This window comes from Stigmatopora nigra, chromosome 19 (genome assembly GCF_051989575.1).
Source record: "Stigmatopora nigra isolate UIUO_SnigA chromosome 19, RoL_Snig_1.1, whole genome shotgun sequence".
NCBI classification, from domain to species: Eukaryota; Metazoa; Chordata; class Actinopteri; order Syngnathiformes; family Syngnathidae; genus Stigmatopora; species Stigmatopora nigra.
This window is the reverse complement of record NC_135526.1, coordinates 6,794,798-6,811,835: the sequence shown is the minus strand read 5'-3', so window position 1 is coordinate 6,811,835 and position 17,038 is coordinate 6,794,798. Positions and strand designations below refer to the sequence as shown.

The 17,038-nt window shown below is 41.0% G+C and overlaps 4 protein-coding genes across 6 annotated transcripts; 2 read left to right on the top strand and 2 right to left on the bottom strand.

Annotated features, from left to right (window-relative positions):
- Positions 1 to 72: 72 nt before the first annotated feature.
- proser1 (proline and serine rich 1) lies at positions 73 to 6,143 on the bottom strand. Of its 3 annotated transcripts, XM_077741034.1 has the most exons (13): positions 5,794 to 6,143; positions 5,643 to 5,708; positions 5,500 to 5,568; positions 5,296 to 5,390; positions 5,086 to 5,179; positions 4,900 to 5,010; positions 4,559 to 4,660; positions 4,360 to 4,438; positions 4,148 to 4,240; positions 2,644 to 3,126; positions 1,791 to 2,031; positions 936 to 1,080; positions 73 to 803 (listed from the first exon to the last, which is right to left on the bottom strand). In XM_077741034.1, the coding sequence occupies exons 1-13, from the start codon at positions 5,836 to 5,838 to the stop codon at positions 681 to 683; spliced, it is 1,746 nt and encodes a 581-aa protein (XP_077597160.1). In that variant the 5' UTR covers positions 5,839 to 6,143; the 3' UTR covers positions 73 to 680. The 3 variants fall into 3 exon arrangements, with proteins under 3 accessions (XP_077597160.1, XP_077597157.1, XP_077597158.1); XM_077741031.1 differs by having other exon boundaries at positions 78 to 803; positions 1,791 to 3,126; XM_077741032.1 differs by lacking the exon at positions 4,148 to 4,240 and having other exon boundaries at positions 81 to 803; positions 1,791 to 3,126.
- Positions 6,144 to 6,352: 209 nt separating this feature from the next.
- On the top strand, positions 6,353 to 9,581 carry vps36 (vacuolar protein sorting 36 homolog). Its single transcript, XM_077740695.1, has 14 exons — positions 6,353 to 6,527; positions 6,641 to 6,709; positions 6,809 to 6,879; positions 6,960 to 7,074; positions 7,142 to 7,225; positions 7,603 to 7,689; positions 7,794 to 7,826; positions 7,921 to 7,998; positions 8,070 to 8,204; positions 8,282 to 8,347; positions 8,432 to 8,496; positions 8,960 to 9,044; positions 9,162 to 9,238; positions 9,329 to 9,581. Exons 1-14 carry the CDS (start codon positions 6,432 to 6,434, stop codon positions 9,408 to 9,410), a joined length of 1,143 nt encoding a protein of 380 aa, XP_077596821.1. The 5' UTR covers positions 6,353 to 6,431; the 3' UTR covers positions 9,411 to 9,581.
- A 574-nt stretch (positions 9,582 to 10,155) lies between these two features.
- On the top strand, positions 10,156 to 15,719 carry thsd1 (thrombospondin, type I, domain containing 1). Its single transcript, XM_077740482.1, has 8 exons — positions 10,156 to 10,294; positions 10,976 to 11,088; positions 11,182 to 11,570; positions 11,636 to 12,296; positions 12,504 to 12,665; positions 12,737 to 13,100; positions 13,202 to 13,622; positions 13,776 to 15,719. The coding sequence occupies exons 2-8, from the start codon at positions 11,037 to 11,039 to the stop codon at positions 14,394 to 14,396; spliced, it is 2,670 nt and encodes an 889-aa protein (XP_077596608.1). The 5' UTR covers positions 10,156 to 10,294; positions 10,976 to 11,036; the 3' UTR covers positions 14,397 to 15,719.
- Positions 14,621 to 17,020, bottom strand: fgl1b (fibrinogen like 1B). The gene is made up of 9 exons (XM_077740487.1): positions 16,502 to 17,020; positions 16,372 to 16,437; positions 16,069 to 16,291; positions 15,835 to 15,994; positions 15,671 to 15,768; positions 15,506 to 15,594; positions 15,315 to 15,440; positions 15,174 to 15,238; positions 14,621 to 15,078 (listed from the first exon to the last, which is right to left on the bottom strand). The coding sequence occupies exons 1-9, from the start codon at positions 16,505 to 16,507 to the stop codon at positions 14,898 to 14,900; spliced, it is 1,014 nt and encodes a 337-aa protein (XP_077596613.1). The 5' UTR covers positions 16,508 to 17,020; the 3' UTR covers positions 14,621 to 14,897.
- Positions 17,021 to 17,038: the final 18 nt, after the last annotated feature.

Here is a 17,038-nt window from a genome sequence, read left to right as displayed (position 1 = left end):
AATTCATGTAAAAAAATGAAGCCATTTCTTTTCTTTAGTGTCCCCATTTATTTACATAGTCCACCTTATTTCATTGTAGTCTTGGCCCACTTGTAACATGGCATGACACACAGCACCTGGTGGCATATCAGCTAAAATATGGAAACAAATTAAAAAAAAAATCACTGAAAACAATACAATGTAAAAAAAAAGAAACAACAACACTCAAACAGTAAGGATTAAAATGTCAATCAAGGGGACATAACAGTTAAAAAATCTTGCATTAAAAACTACAGTGCGTTATTTCTCTCACAGTGATGACAAGTTTGTAACAACTCAATAGCTTGAAAGAAAATATGTAATAAATTTGCCATGTTTTTTTAGGAATAGGAAATCATTTGTCAGTATTATAGTCATTTCATTACAGGCAGCATTCATTTTTAGCCCATTTTCACTTAATTCGTACTTTTAAAATTGGCAATAGAACAACACTAACATGTAAATTACTGATAGTCTACTTAAAAAAAAAAAAGCAACTTGACAATTGCATCTGTTCACTATTAAAAATGCACAAGGCATCTATGCCTCAATTCATTTCACATTCTTCTATCTTCAGTTGATGGATGAAAAACAAAAAGTTCCTTACAGGTCATTGAAAGGAGTGTTGTTAGCATGTCTTAACTCGAAATGAATGGAGTATATCACTGCCAACCCAACTGGGGGTGCAAACCAGGCTGAAGTGGGAAAGGATTTCCCGCTCCTGCGGGGTAGTTGGAGAAGGAGCTGGGCTGAGGAGGTAAGCCCTCCAAAGTTGATGTCGGAGCCTGGAAAATTAAAAACTTGGATCAAACTCTGGGCATAATATTCACACCAGGAAAGGTCATAGGGCTTTCTTCACATCCGTATTTTTGCAAGATTCAGATACGTTTGTGAGCGGTATGAAGCAGTGTGTGTACCTGCAGCAAGGCAGGCTGCAAAGCAGGATTATGTAGGCCACTGAGAGCGGCAGGGGAGGCAGCGGGAGAGAAGGCCGGGACCCCTGGAAAGGACAGCAGGCCTGGGAAAGCGTTGGTTGCTGGAGCCTGGAGGCTATTGTTCAACCTGGAATTCAAAATTAACCAGTTATTATTACACTAATATTATTATTACTAGCATCAACACATGTGCTTGTGTCTTAGAAATGTATCTTGCAGTGGTGTCTTATTTTTATTTTAACATCAGTATAATCTCAAACTGTCATATTAAAAGGTCTGTATGTGTCTGCTGCGTTCCATGTCAAATTCAGGGTGTGGCTTGAACTCATTACAAATATGAAACACGTCATTCTAGTTGGAAAATAGCATTTTCTCCAGACAAAGTCCACATACTCTACCTAGGGCAGAGTCCACTGTGTAGAAGATAAAGCGTTTCTTGAGATACAGTGGTTATAAAACAAGTCTACACACCCTGATTCAAACACCAGGTTTTTGTGCTTTTGACTAATTTCAAAAGGTGAAGGGCAGTGATACAGGTCCAATCGTGTGGAGCTTTTCATCCTTGCTGTGAATTTAAAATTAGATGAATTGCAGAAAATCAACAGCCTATAAAGATAATTAGGTCATTTTGAGCACCCCTGATGATGAATGTATTAGTTAATATGGAAGAAGATAAGGGCCACTGAAGAAAAATGTCCAAACTCTGACTTTTGTCTCCCCGAGTTCAGACTTATTAATTGTTCTCTGAAAACTAAGTCGAGTTTGGTCACCTTTAGGCCTCAGTGTCCCTTTTCCATTGAAAAAAAAATACCAAATTAGAACATTTTTGCAACCTACCCAGGCTGAAAGTTGGAGCTGAAAGCAGATGCAAAACCAGGTAAGACCGGCGACGAGGCTGGGACGCCGGCCGCCTGCGCCGCTGCTACCGCGGCCGCCTGCGCCGGTGCCACCGACGTGACAGAGGACGGCGCGGCTCCCGCTAGTCCCATGAAAGACGGCAAGACTGGGCTCCCTGCGCCGTGCCCTCCCGAGACTCCCAAGCCTGGGAACCCGGTGGGGCTCGGACCAGGCGGGAGGCCTGGGAATATAGAGGGAGCAGAGTTGAGGCCTAGCCCGAAAGGCGAGCCTCCGCCGGGTGCGGCATTGGGAGCCAGCCCCTGGTAAATGGAAGTCGGGGAAGGATTTGAAATGCCGCCTGATGGGGAGTTGGAAGTTGGAGGTAGGGAGGTCGAAAGAGCAGGAAAAGGAGACAGGCCCGGGTAGTGAGGGGGTCCCGGGCTGCCAGACAAAGCTTGAAGGCCACTGATGGCCACGGGACTGGCGAGGGAGACTTGAGGAGAGCCCGGGTGGTGCGAGAGCCCCAGAGAGCGAGCCAGCGCGGCCTGGGCTGATCCAGGTGACACCAGGGGGCTAAGAGAGGGCGTGCCGGAGCGAGATGCCCCCTTGAAAGCGGAGGGAACGGGGCTGTTATTCCCACTGCCGCTGCCGCCGCTCTGCCTGTTGCCGGTTACGCGGTGCTGCTCGTGCTGTAGATGCCCAGGCGGCCCCATGGAAAGTTGGGAAGAGTGGGCGGGGGAGGCTTTCGGGCTGGGCCCCGGACCAGGAGTGGAACAATTGGGATTCGCCGGGGCGGAGGACCCGAGGGGGTTGGATGACATTTCAGAGGGAGTGTAGCTGCGGATCACCGAACCTGAGTGGTTACCCGCTTGCGGGTGAGAGCTTTGGAAAGGGTTGTCAGTCGAGTAAGCCCTTTGCGGAGTTGAGCCTGGCGAGATCATCTGAGGCAAGACGTCGGGGCCGCCGCCGCGGGGGGTGCCGGGGGTTCCCGGTCGGGAATGGCAATTGAAAGGGGAAGGGGAGAAGCTGCCGGGGACGGGAGTGCCGCAAGGCGTCCCAGAGGGTGTGTGGGCTTTAATGACAGAAGATGAGGTCGGTGTAGTGTGGCCCGCCGGGGTCTGCGGACCTGATTTGATGACAGATGGACCGGGCGATGGAGAGTTTTGAGAGGGAACCATGCCGGGAAAAACAGGGGTGATGGGAGTTGTGGGAGGAGGCTGAGAAGGGGAAGCCTGAGGTGGGACGTGGGTGGACGGCGTGGAGCCGTGAGGAATGTGCAGCGGCCCGCTCTTGACTCCTGGTGTCGTGTTCAGAGGATTGCCAGGTTTGGCGTAGCCTAATGACGAAAAGATAGAAAGATGATTAAGTTCTCATTCTGAAGCCAAATGTCATAAATGCACTTCAAAAAATTTTAAAAAACAAACCCAAACAGTGGTACTTTTACTTAACTTGGAGTTTACATGGCAAGCTTGGTAAAGATGACAATTAAACTCCTATGTAAAAGTTTCACTGTCATGATATAGGCCAATACATAAAGTATAAGAGAAAATAGCACAAGGTAAAATAGGAAGAATTATGCACGTGCAACTTTAAAGCAATATGATCTTACCTTTGGGGGGGGGTTTAGCATCATAGTTAATTGTGGGTTACATTCAAACTCCCTCCCCAGAGGCCCAGGGATATGGATTTCAAGTAAATAAAAAAAATATATAAAAGTGTTGTGAGTTAAAAGACCCCTTATGTGCCGCAAGCAAGAATCCAGAAAGAGCCCAAACATCATTAGTCTGAAGCTATTTGCACCATAAGCAACCAAAGGATAAAATGAGTTTCCACATTGACTGACCAAAAAACATAGCACATTAATGTAGCTATCATATTTCCTCTAATACGCTAAGTATTACTACCATTCTAAGTGTCTGTGCAGATTAAATCCTAAGTGAAAGTTTCAATCAAAAGTCTAGTGTATATGATCCTGATCACTCTAAACCATTGAATCATTTGTGTCGCAAAAATGACCTAATAACTGTTGCGTGAATATAAATCCTTATTACAACAATTCAGGCTGTACTTTGTAATGGTGTCCTATTCAACTACAGTTAAATTACTGTCCATTCATGAAAGTTCTAAATTAAATTGGAGTACACAACATCCTTAAATTGTAACCAGTAGTTGCCATTTTCTGGTCATTCAAGTGCACCTAAAAGCTAAAAAATAAATAAATAAAAGCATATTGTGCACCTGATAGCGTATAAAAGCTGCAGAAGCAAAAATAAGCAATCATGCCAGCTTCTCAGGCAGTGAGCATCAATAGATTTCTACTTGCTCACAGGCTTGCAGGCTTCTCTGTTGAACCATACCTGCTACTTTGTAGGCAGCGTTGTAGGGAGGAGGGGGCACACTGGTCATTATGACCCCTCCCATAGATACAAGACCTGCGTTGTTGTACGCACCTGTGTAGCAGTTGCAAATATTGTCATTTGAAAACTATCTGACTATTTCCACCAATTGACTGTCCAGGAACCTTTTTTTATCGTTTGTAAAGGGGCTATCTTATTGTGTCGCTTCTTACTTGGAGCAATGGTAGCATGGGGTCTGCACGGAGGTATGGGATAAGGCACCGGACGATTAGGGTTGTAGCTTGAAGGGAACTGCAAGAAAGAAAATATTCCTTTATCAGGCTGATCCAAGTAGTGACTTAGTTCTACTTATTTGGCAGCACTCTTAATTTTATTATTGCATGATGTCATCCGGTTATAACAGGGACTCACAGGTTTGGAAGGTCCAATTATTCGAGTAGCTATCCCTTTGCCTTCCATATTGGTGGAAGTGTCATCTTTCTTGTCTCCTTCTTTTCTTGCAGGAGGGAGGCCCTGTGATCAAAAGTGGTAGAAATTCAGTAATCAGGTTTAGACCTTTACCAACCAAAGATGAGGTTGACTTAAAATGTTTGGTCCTGTATAAACTAGTTTCCTAAAAGTTGGAAAATTACAAATTGTAAATAAAAACCAAATTTCAATATATTATTACAAATTGAATATAGATAAAGCAAAAGTTTAAAATGAAAAAACATTTTTTAAATTGAAAAATATGTTTATTCAAAAGTACTTACTGGGAATGTGCCAGTAACCAGACTGGGTCTGCCTTTTGGATATGGATTTCCAGGTATCATACCGCAGGATGAAATCATAGCAACAGGAGCCTTGCAACCAACCTTGCACACCTTCATGAGGAAAAAAAATATGTTAGCATATTTGGTGTAATAGGAGAAACATTTTTTTTAAATGCATTCCCATACCTGCTCCAAGATCCTACGAGCACGCTTCTTCTCCGACAAGTGTATGCGAAACAAATCTTCCACGGGGCGGAAATTTTGGGCATCTGCAATGTTCCTGCAGGGGGATGAGAACAGAACATTTGGGGAAAAAGTAAAGCAATTTTATGCCTGCAAGATCTAAACAGGATGATCTTGCAAATAAGCAAAGGGATTAGTTAGTTGTGCACTCACAAAGCAATCAGCTCCAAGACAATAAGTCTGTCCTTTGAAAAGGTGAAGCAATTGAGAATGTTGGCAACTTTAGTGGTGGGGATTGCAACCATTTTCTAGAAGAGGAATGCATACATCAAGCACACATACAGCATTCCAAATGCATTATTATAACTAGGTTATGGATATTTTATATAAAGCAGTAACAAGTCATCATGTACGTACATGCTGCAGAGCTTTGACTGCTTTAATTTGAGGATCTGCCCATGAGAAATATTTCAGAATGTCCATGACCTGCAGATGTTTAAGAAATATTACAACTTCATTATATGCATATTTTTTTCATGCAAAATAAAAAAGGCACATACCTGTTCGCTTGAGAAGTATCCATGAACCTGCTCAATTGCTCGAATCCGTTGATCAGTCAAAACACACTAAATAATACACAAGGGCGCAATCAGTACACTTCCACATAATCCGATGTTCCAGATCATCACAGTGTGCAATTTGGCACTTTACCTTCTTTATTTCATCCAACACGATATTAAATGATTTCTTGTCCATGATGATATTTTTTTAAAACTGTACTTCAATCAAAGTGGAAAAGAAAAGCCACAATCTGCCTGCATTTCATCCTGAACAACAAGCTACTCAATTTAACTGCCCCCTTTCAGTGCATGATCTGAATAAAATACGTTATTCATTTAGGAAAATCTGTGTAATCGTCCGATTCCGTTGATTTCTTTTAACACAGATCTGATAAAGTATTAAAATAATAGGATAAAAACAATAAAATCAACAAAACCGCAGGGAAATGGTAGCTCTGATGCTAACGAAGTGACATCTGGCGAGGCACGTCAACACGTTCGAGGACCTCATTGAGGTAGCCTTATAGAATGCCGCTTAGATTTATATATTTTTAAAGAGAGAAAAGAAAATTCCTATCAATAAATCCATATAGATATACAGTTTATGTTTTTACGTATTAAATCAAATGTAATACTCTTTGTTAAACGTTTTTAAATTGTAGATCTTTTGTTGTTTTTGCCAGGCAGTGTCTGGCATATGCAGAAATTGTACAAGTAGGAAGTAAACATAAAATGAGGAGCTCTAGTGATTATTACTCAGTGTTGTTGTGATTCTCACGCCATAAAAATATGGATCGCTTTTCGTGGTCTAACGGTCTTTTGGATATTAACGAGACTTTAGTTATACAACAACGAGGGGTCAGATTATATGATGGCGACGACAAGGTATCGTTTTCTGTAATGAGGCGATCAGACATGCATGCACAAACTAAATTGAACAACAGTATATCTTATGATGTGTTTTATTGTCATAAAGTATATTTCTTACACTGATGTAGGCTAAACTGGATGTTGGAATAGCTTTGCTGAGCACTCATCGCTTGATCTGGAGGGATGGGAAAAATCATGTAAGGCTGCCATGAATTTAGATTTACTGATGTAAACAAACAAGTCAACTTTCACAAATTTGCTTGCCAATGGGATTCTTAACATGTTATTTTTCATAGGAATGCTGCATCTCCATGCCATTGTCACAGATTGTATTTTTTGAGGAGCAGGCTGCAGGAATAGGAAAGAGGTCATTATCAGTTAGTATATTTGTATGTTTCATTTTTAGTAGAAGTATTTTTAACTACATTTTGTACTCGTGTGTCCTAGTGCAAAAATTGTTATACATTTGCATCCAACATCTCCTACCAAAGAGCAAGGACCCTATCAACTCAGCAAATTTTCTTACATCAAGCTCTCTTTTAAAGAACATGGACAGATTGAGGTAAAAACCAGACAGCTTTGCTTGGCATGCCCCATTAAACTGCTCTGTTGACTTTTTCCATCTTCAGTTTTTTAGGAGACTAAATGAGGAGATGACACAGAAGAGATGGGAGAGCCCCCCACCTTCTCAATCCATTCCCACAGGAACACAGGTTAGAAAAAATAGAGGATGCATTTGCATTGAAAAGCCAGCCAAGTATGTAGTGACAACTCAACAATCAATTCCAAGGACTACCACAAGACGGCAGTGTTTTCTCCAATCCCGATTCCTAAACTAGTCTTTTCAATTGTTGATATGCGAGTCTTAAAACAAATGAATGAAAAAAAGGATTCTTCTACACACATTTGACTTTTATGTAGTATTTACATATTTCTTCAATGTTCTCATATGTTATTTAATTTAACTATGTTCATGCATTTACCAGTATTAATTTATCCCATTAGAGACAGGTTAGGGAAACCTGTTTCCTGTTCTCTCGGTTTCTTTACCCTGAGAATGTTAATGTCCCTTTTCATTGTGTTCTTGCAGACAGGAAGGACACGTGCAGTTGGGATTGTTGGAATTGAACGGAAGATTGAAGAGAGAAGGAAAGAAACGGACAAACACATCTCAGAGGTGTTGTAAAATCTTTGGCAAAAGCAATTAATAGATTATTTTTTATGAATAAGGAGGCCGGCTAAGACAGTTTATTGCACTGCATTCATTTTCTCTTTATTTAGGCCTTTGAGGATCTCAGTAAGCTGATGGTAAAGGTAAATAAAACTACATTTGCATTGCATTTACCTGTTTTTGGGATATAAACAACATTGTAGCTTTTACTGAGTGTGTGTGTTCTCCTTCAAACAGGCCAAAGAGATGGTAGAGCTGTCCAAATCTATAGCCAACAAAATAAAAGACAAGCAAGGAGACATCACAGAGGATGAGGTGATAACCACATTGGACGCTTCTACGTATTACATTGAAACAATGACGACATGACTGTTTTTTCCTTAAAGACCATCCGCTTTAAGTCTTACCTGCTGAGCATGGGTATCGCTAACCCCGTCACCAGGGAAACCCATGGCTCAGGCACACATTACCACATGCAGTTGGCTAAACAATTGGGAGATATGCTCCAGGCCCCTCTGGAGGTTAGTATTAGATAGCACTTAAAACTGTAATCTAACTTAAGTACTTATTTGTTTAATCAAATGCCCTTTCTGCCCAGGAACGTGGAGGCATGATGGCCCTGACTGAGGTGTACTGTCTGGTCAACAGGGCTCGAGGCATGGAGGTATTTTATCACTAAAAATAAAATAGTCCAGGAATTTTGCTTGGGATATTCAGAGTCAGTGATTGGTTTATCTGCTTTTTGCAGCTTTTATCCCCAGAAGATTTATTAAATGCTTGCAAGATGTTTGAGTCTTTGAAGCTTCCATTAAGGTGAGGTTTTTTTTGTTGTATCATTGGAATTTGTTAATATTAGAAGTGCAAAATGATGATATAGTATTTAAAGTATTAAAATGACAAAATTGGGTTTCTTTTTGTGTCTTTATATGTTGTGGGTAAAGTCCTAAAAAACAAGCCTTTTGAATTTTCTGATTTTGGTTTAAAAATTAGGCACTTAAGATGCATACCTTCCCTGGCGTTTTTTTTTTAGCACGAAAACATTATAAAGAAAACATGATCTTCCAGTCACCCACAATTGACCTATACAGAAGAACCAGCCAACATTTTCCTGTCAGGCTTCCTGTTTTTGAACACGTAGACTACTTCCTGGCATTTTGCACTAATCAGTCCTTGTTAGTCTTATGTACTGGACCTTCAGAACAGGAGTAGAAAAAAAAGAGAATGACCAAATATTATAAATTCATTCTAATATATGACACACTTCTACCTCATCCAGGCTACGTGTATTCGACAGTGGCGTGATGGTGGTCCAATTGCAATCTCACAGTGAAGAGGAAATGATCGCCTCAGCTTTAGACAATGTGAGCTCCACAGTTCCAAACATACAGTGTGATTCTATTCTACCCTTCGAGATATTATGTTCCTTGCTTGAAAATAGTGGAAAAAAATCGTGTAACATGTTTGCTTTATCTTATCAGGTGTCAGAAAAAGGGTCTTTAACAGCAGAGGAGTTTGCTAAACTTTTGGGTCTTTCTGTGCTTTTATCTAAGGAGCGGTAAGTGAAGTTTAGGAAAGTTGATTCAATACAATGCTATTAGTTTGTTTTATCACATTTTGTGGATCTCTATATTTTCTTGTTTTGCAGTTTGCTACTGGCTGAGAAGATGGGACACCTGTGTCGTGATGACTCGGTTGAGGGTTTGAGGTTCTACCCAAACCTCTTTTGATGTCTATCCACCAAGCCTATTCTAGATGAAAATGTATCAGTACTTTTCTTTCTTTGATGGACTCACTCTATCATATCATGAAAGATGCTGTTTGTCATGCTTTATCATGTAATGTGTGAAATGAATTACTGGTGTAAATAAATGCCACCTGCACAACTTTTACAAACTGTATTTACTACTTTGTGTCATTTTTTGTAAGAAAAGTTTTTTAAATAATTCTGCAGAGGTCAAATCAAAGCATGCTGGGAATTAATTGCTTTAAATTGGAGATACGATTATTTATGTGCATACAATAGGATACCTAAGCAAATGCATGAAAAGTTAACAGATATTTGAATTAGGCTTCATTCAAACTAGACAATGGTAGATATTGCAAGTATACATGTTTCACATTAATTACATTTTTTGATGTTACTGTCATAAGGGCTTAGTAAACAAGTATTTTTGTGGTGGTAGTTAAAATGTTTAACAAGAAAAAAACATGCAATTTCTAGATATTTAGATCATTTGCTTGTGACATTTCAAACAATACATTTGGGTGATTTATATTTATTATGTTGTTCAAATTACCCATGAGATGGGCATATTTTTAGCATTAGTCAAAACAATAAGATCTACAATGACAACTAATGTAATAATAAAATCAGATGGTTTGGCTTTTTTAGTTTTCTGGGGGGAGAAATGATTTGGCTTGAATGTTTAGGGACGTGACAGTTTTAGTGAACAATAAGAAGTTGCCATGAAAACAATGGGCACGTGAGCTGATCCATGTCTCACTCATTCGAGTCAACTGAAGAGAGACCCACACAATGCGCCCTTTTTCTTCATGAGATTCTAATTGAATTGGATCAAAAACATGGGAAAATACGAATGATTCTGGACGCGTGAGTACAAAATTTCAATGTACTTTTTATCATGAATTGTTTTGCGAGCGAATACGTTATTATTTATGAACAAAAAACAACAACTCTGAAGTTGAATCAGAGGTGGCTTAAACGGACTTAAACTAAGAAAACGACGCTCAACTTGAGTTAAACTTAAATTATGTTTCTATTAACTACTGTCACGGGACGCAATTGCAGATCAAAGACAAATATTAATTATTAATTCGGGGAATGCTTAAAAGTTTTGTGCATTTGCAAACATAATGTTCATAAACGTTATGTATTTGGTGTTAAAAGACATGTGTTTTTCTTTAAAAATGAATCAACCAAAAAGACAATAGGCAACCTCATCATAAATGCGGTCAAATATAATGGAAAAACAAAAAAAATGACAAAAGAACCCACTAAGTAGTAAGTTATACAGTTTCTGCCTCTATCTGAATATATAATACATATTCCTACATATGCATCATTAAAATTTACTTGCATTTTTACATTTATATTCAGTTACATTTTGAATTCATATGGATTTTAAAAACGTCCTTAGGGCTCTATATGATCAAGCTTTTGACTTTGAAATTGACATTTACTTCCTTCTGTGTACTTTTAATTTTCATGTAAAATGTGCTGCTTAATTTTGATGCTGGCAAGCCATTATTTTTGCTTCATTTATCATTTTAGAGGTCAATGATGGTAGAAGATAAATAGCCATGAGGTTTAGGATAAAGGACAGGACATAGGAATGACACAAGCTGTCTCACTGCTCTCGCTGTTCCTGGGGCTCATGGGATATGGTAAGTGGGACTGTACATCAGTACCACAAGTATTAGTGTCCTTTTGCATTTCAATTTGCTCACTGACATGATGTCTACTCAATGCACAACAAGCTTTAGGAGGGCTCAACATCTGGCCCTCCTTCCACGTCGCCCTTAGCAACGCCAGTGTGTTTGTGGACTTCATCTCAAAACCCAACAGCAGTCTGATCGACCAACTTACCCTCTCCCTGATCGACATGGACACAAATACAACCCTACTTACCAGAACCCTGCCCAACAACAAGTCTGCCGGTCGGGCGGAGTTCAGCTGCACCTGTTTCCTGTATGCTGGAACTTTCCGATTCCTGCTCACGCAGACCAGCACCAATGAGGATCAAACCTTGAATGGAACAAGGCGTTCGGAGAGTACCACTTGGTGGTGGAGTTCAGAACTGCGGGTGCAGTGGCCCACCTTTCACATCGCTGTGGAGAGGGTTGGAAACCACTCAGGTGCTTTCCAGGTAAGTCACCTCATAAATGCTGGATGCAATCATTTAATTCATTCCATTTCTTCTCCTCTCTCCAGATCGGAATTTCCACCAATGAACACTTCCGGCCTTGCTCTGGCATCCTGGACCCCGCTCTCCTCCTGGAAGTCAGCTTCATGCAGTACAACCAAATTGGGCGAAAAGGCATCAACAAAGTGCAAGCCCGCACTCAACTTCCAATCCGACCACTCCGCTCCCAAACCATCACGCTTCCCTGTGCATTCCCTTTCACGGAAAAAGACTTCATCCAAGTGTCGCTCCGTTCTCTCCACTCAGCGCAAGAGTTAAAAAGTTCAGTTTGTCTCTACCTGTCCAACATCTTCCCTTACAAGCTCCAAGTGGAACATGCCAATACCTATAGAAGCGGGTGCGATGGGACTGTGACCGTGAAGCTCATAAGCCCACCGTGTGCTCATATTGATGGCAAAGTATTGTTGTATAAGGATAGCATTGTTGGAAGAAGAGTGGCCATCTCCTCTGGGACAATAGCAGGGGGAACAACGGCAATGGGATTTGGGGAAGATGAGCCGCCCTCTCCTCCTTTGGCCTTTAACTGGCTTACTCAAGGAGAGAATGAAACTGAATTCAACTGCTCAGTTTTTTACCCGGGAAAGAGTAAATACTGCTTCCGATTTTTCTTTAACTACAGTAACTCGCCTAGTCCGGCTCAGACATGCCTGGTGGTACACAGGAGTGAAGGTAAGACTCATTTTTTTTTCAAATTTAGAGTCCCACTATCACCTCAAGGGATAATTTACTCATTTCGATAGGTTGGATTATATACCAAGTCACTAACCTCTCTTTTTGCATTTAAATATTTATTGTAAGAACTCATGATAGTGGAACTCTGAAATACTAGTATAATATTGCACTTTTTAATATATATTTTAATTGCCCACCTCCAAGAATCGTGGGGTCCCTGGAAACAGTGGAGCGTCTGCAGTGCGAGCTGTGGCGAGGGCATCAGGGAACGTGCACGTGACTGTTTATTACCCTCTGGGGGTGAAGGAAAACAATGCACTGGAATGAAGAAGAAACAGTCAATTTGCTCCCTAGAAGACTGCTCAGGTTTGTGTCAAATTTGCCCCAGTCAGCTAAAAAATGCAGTTAAAATAGACACTATCTTTTCTACCTTTCAGCGTTGCCAGCACCTTCTACATCCTTTCCTCCGTTACTGGCTGGAGTTTCCCCCCTCGATGGCAACATGGCAGCATTTGCCGGGATTTCCATCTGTCTGGCCGTTATCCTAGCCACAGTGGTGATTACGGTATGGAGGAAACTCTGCCGCACCCCTCAGTGCAGCTCCGTCCGCAGAGGGTCCGCTCATTCCCCCGGCGGGCGCAAACTCTCCGACGAGGCCTCCATTTGCGGAAACAGCCTTCAAAGGCCTGGTCAGATCCCTTTCTTGGGTTCGCCTCTTCCTCAGACGATGGTATTGCCACTATCAGATGATCCAGGACGGTTGTCTCCAAATGGTCAGAAGGTGCTGCCTCCTATTTTTGGGTATGTGTTGGAACAAGGTTTAAAAACATGTTAACCTTGAGGTACTTGTAAATCAGTAGTTCACCCAGATATTTTTCCAAGTGTCAAATTTGTATCCGCAGGTATCGATTAGCTCAACAGCAGTTAAAAGAAATGAAGAAGAAGGGCTTAAAAGAAGACACGCAGTTGTACCATGTTTCCTCCAGCCCGGTTCACGATAACTCCATTGAAAACCAAATTTTACAAAATGACCCCCATGACCCCTCGCCAATTACGATCTCCCTTTCGGAGCTTCCATCGGCAAACCGACTGAGTTCCAGAGTGGACCTCGTCTCGGGCCCTCAAGTTTCTGGCTCCAAGTGGCGCGACCGCACTGCTGATTGGGTGGAGATGGTTAAGAGGAGCGGCATATCGGATGTTACAGAAAGACCCGTGGGAAAGACGGACCACAACAATCCAAATTTCCGCCGTACCGCCAGTTGTTCAGACACAAAACCTCATCTTCCATCTCCAGGAAACTTCCGAGATAGGAGTATGACTCAGGTAAAGTATTCATATCTATGTATCTATCTTTTTCTTTAAAAAAATTGACGCCAACAGCAGCATATAAATTAAAATGTCAACTTTCCTGTCCTTCCATTGGACTTCTATTGCTGTTTCTTTGGGAAACACATCAAATGATATGTTTTTGTTCAGGTTGGATGTCGGACGCTTCCTGAAGGAAACTCTTGGATCAAAGAGAGGAGAGAGAGGCCTTCATTTTGCTCCTATTCCATTCCAGAGCACGACACCCCAAAGTTATGCCATTCTAAAGGTCAGAGTAGCGGCCAGAGGATTGCAAATTCCATTCCATCTCATAGTACTAATGAAGTGAAGCACACAGGGACCAACACCTCACAGAACCATGTGGACCACTATGGTATTGGGGAAAAACTGGTGAGTTATGATCCGGGAAGCACTGCTCAGAAGGGAATCTCAGGGATTGGCGGTCCGTTTATGAGTCCTGACATTCAACACGGGCCGATTCTGAGTGTAGAACGGGCCGAGCAAAACTGGAACCGCCGTGGTCCATCTCCTATCCAGAGGAACATGTTGGCACGGAAATTAAAGGAAGCTCAGGCCTGCTCGAACGACAAAGTACGTCAGCGTAGCGCCACATTTAGTGTGCCACCATCGTATCGCAACAAAGACAACAATAGCCGATTGCGTCCTGGTTCTGGATGCTATGTTGGGAACAAAAGCTTTGCTTATACCCTGAGCGAAGCGGAACAGAAAATTTTGGACTTTTCGCCAACATATGCAGAAGAAGAGATCTGAATAACAAAAAGGCCATGTCACCAATATATAGCCATATAGTGACCAATATATTTACATATGAGATTTGACTATCTGTCGAGCCTTATTGATGCCCCATTTTTTTAAAAAACTATCATTTTCTTTTCTTATTTCTCTGCTGCTGTCAGAGTTGGAATTTTAACTCTGACAGAACAATATTATATATAGAATGTGATAGCAGTAATACAGGATCAGATACAATGACAGAATTTGCAATGCATTTATTTTGTGTGAGGCACAATGAGTTACATTACATATATTCATATCTGGTATAGACTGCTTAGCTTTCATTTGTGTTATGCTGTTTTAATATCAGCAATTCAAGAGTGCGTATTCAAATATAATGAAATACAGTAATATACTTTATAGTTATAATGTCCTGATTTGATGCTCATTATTGGTATTGATGCCCACAAATCTGATTGGATCAGAAGTCAAAAACTCAGCATCCCTACTTTGTTATATGAGGGTGCTATAGTTTAGTTAACCTTCCCCATCACCGCTGCCCATGGCATCCAAGAAAAGCACTGGGCGCACCTTCATAGTGGTGTGCCTCAGCGAGTACCAAAGCCCCTTCCATGTGCCCCACACCACACCATTGTCATATTGGCCTTTATATTCCCCTTTGCGATAGAACTTTCCATTCAGATTGGCCATGTGGCATCTTTTGGCAGAAAGGAAAAAGCACTTTTACCATTTTTGATCCAAAATAAATCACACTTTTTCCTCCCCAAGTAAAATGAGTTCCTCAAGTCTTACCTGTTGTACCACCAACCTGCATTGTTCTCCTGGGCACAGCTACCTTGAAGGTAACGGTCATTGTCCTGTGGATGATACAACAATGACAAATTATCTCCCGGGCTGATTTGAAATCCAAAGCAGCAGAGTTGAACTACTAACCTGATCCTTAGTGCTGAATTGCATGCCATTAAGGCCTGCAGACCACTGTTCCACCATGCCACCTCCAGCTGCAAGAGCATCCCCAGCTTTCCCACTGTAAAGGCTGTACTTCAGTCGATAGCGATCCTACAATATAAAAAAAAATACTTCTTTTACAACCCAAAAAAGTATAGTGCAACTGTGGTACATACAGCTTCATTTGTGATGCGGAACTTCTCATAAAATGCATAATTTCTCTCCCCGGCCCAGTCCATTAGGTCTATCTTCACCAAATTCCTACCTTGGCACACAAATAAAAGCATTTTTTACATGCAAATATATGTTTCATATCATTTTTCCACTCAGTTCTAGCTTACCTTCCGAAAGCAGGTCATAGATGTGTTCATTTCCCAACCAAAACTCATCATTCCACAGTTTAAAGTCACCAAAGCCATCCTTATAATCCACCCAGTCTCTATGAAAAGACATACACTCTTTTTAACAAATTGCTTAAAGGTAATAATATGTATTATTGTAACACCTGTCAAAGTCAACTTTTCCATGTCGCCGTTTCTGGAAGACTGTCCAGCCTCCTCCATCATCCATGTCACAGTAGACCAAAAATGGCTCCTGATGGATTTTAGGCCTGATACGGTAAAAGCCACTAGGTGGTCTTATTCGGTCAAACAGCTCAGAACAATCTATAAAGTCACATTTAGATGAAATAAATAACTTTTTTTTATGGAGATGATCATTTCACAGGAGTTTTACATACCTCTGTCATGGACAATTAGGCTTCCTGCTGGTGAAAGAGGCTTCACGATGGTCATGTTGGAGCTTCCCGACGTTTCGCTGCCGTTGTTGGAGCTCGTCGGCGTCCGAATCGGACGAAAGTATTTATGCCTCTGCAAGTGTTCCACCTGCCAAGCGCCGATTCGGAGTCTGTTTTCCAGTTTCCGTATGCTGCGTTTGAGAGCTGTGACATCTGGACTGCATCCCTTTGGATGTCATTACTTTTTTTTAAACAGCATGATCCAAACTCCATCCATTAAACCACAAGATAAAGTGGGTTACTTACTGAGATCTGGTTTGATGAGGTCTCCGTTGGGAAAACCAGGATGAACAGGATAAACACTGGGAAAGTCTGAAAGACAATTAAAAGCGTATTTAAAAAATAGGAGATTTTCAAGCTTGATAAATGTGTGTACCTCCATTTCAGTGTTCTTTTTGTTCTCCTTAAACTTTGTGTTTGTTGTATGATTTCAAAAGGGGTTGGCTTGGTTCTGCATGGTTCACATTAGAGAAACCACCTTGCCAAACCTTAACCTTACGCGCCCCCTTTTTCAAGTATTTCAGTTTCGGGAAAAGTAACTGATGTCATTGTTTTCATTCCATTGTTTTTAGCTTTGGTTATTCCCAATCAGAATAATTCGGACGTCTATTCATCCCAATTTCAGCCAAAAAAATTAGAAAACAAATAAAAAGGATTATGCACCTTTTGCCAAAACTTGAGCACACTTAAGTAAAAATGAAAATTTCAATCACTTTTGCCAAGTATAAATATGAATTTCATATTTCATTATCATCACATTCCTGTCTGACCTAACCCCATCTTGTTACTAAGTACAATTTGTATGGTAACCTAGCTATATAATCAAATTAAAAAAAAAACAATTTACCAATCATAAAAATAGAAATCATAGTAATAAGTCAAAGAAATGTGTTTTTTTTTTATTTCTCTATTT

What these genes read in the sequence shown, in the direction of transcription:
- thsd1 (XM_077740482.1), top strand. Translation starts at nt 11,037, where the DNA reads ATGACACAAGCTGTCTCACTGCTCTCGCTGTTCCTGGGGCTCATGGGA. An exon ending in CTCCCTAGAAGACTGCTCAG is followed by an intron (nt 12,666 to 12,736) that starts GTTTGTGTCAAA and finishes TCTACCTTTCAG; the next exon opens with CGTTGCCAGCACCTTCTACA. An exon ending in GAGATAGGAGTATGACTCAG is followed by an intron (nt 13,623 to 13,775) that starts GTAAAGTATTCA and finishes GTTTTTGTTCAG; the next exon opens with GTTGGATGTCGGACGCTTCC.
- proser1 (XM_077741031.1), bottom strand. Translation starts at nt 5,838, where the DNA reads ATGGACAAGAAATCATTTAATATCGTGTTGGATGAAATAAAGAAG. An exon ending in CAGTCAAAGCTCTGCAGCAT is followed by an intron (nt 5,391 to 5,499) that starts GTACGTACATGA and finishes TTCCTCTTCTAG; the next exon opens with AAAATGGTTGCAATCCCCAC. An exon ending in TGGTTACTGGCACATTCCCA is followed by an intron (nt 4,661 to 4,899) that starts GTAAGTACTTTT and finishes TTTTGATCACAG; the next exon opens with GGCCTCCCTCCTGCAAGAAA.
- vps36 (XM_077740695.1), top strand. Translation starts at nt 6,432, where the DNA reads ATGGATCGCTTTTCGTGGTCTAACGGTCTTTTGGATATTAACGAGACT. An exon ending in GCTGCAGGAATAGGAAAGAG is followed by an intron (nt 6,880 to 6,959) that starts GTCATTATCAGT and finishes CGTGTGTCCTAG; the next exon opens with TGCAAAAATTGTTATACATT. An exon ending in CGGACAAACACATCTCAGAG is followed by an intron (nt 7,690 to 7,793) that starts GTGTTGTAAAAT and finishes CTCTTTATTTAG; the next exon opens with GCCTTTGAGGATCTCAGTAA.
- fgl1b (XM_077740487.1), bottom strand. An exon ending in AATTCAGCACTAAGGATCAG is followed by an intron (nt 15,239 to 15,314) that starts GTTAGTAGTTCA and finishes TATCATCCACAG; the next exon opens with GACAATGACCGTTACCTTCA. An exon ending in GCAGGTTGGTGGTACAACAG is followed by an intron (nt 15,079 to 15,173) that starts GTAAGACTTGAG and finishes TTCTGCCAAAAG; the next exon opens with ATGCCACATGGCCAATCTGA.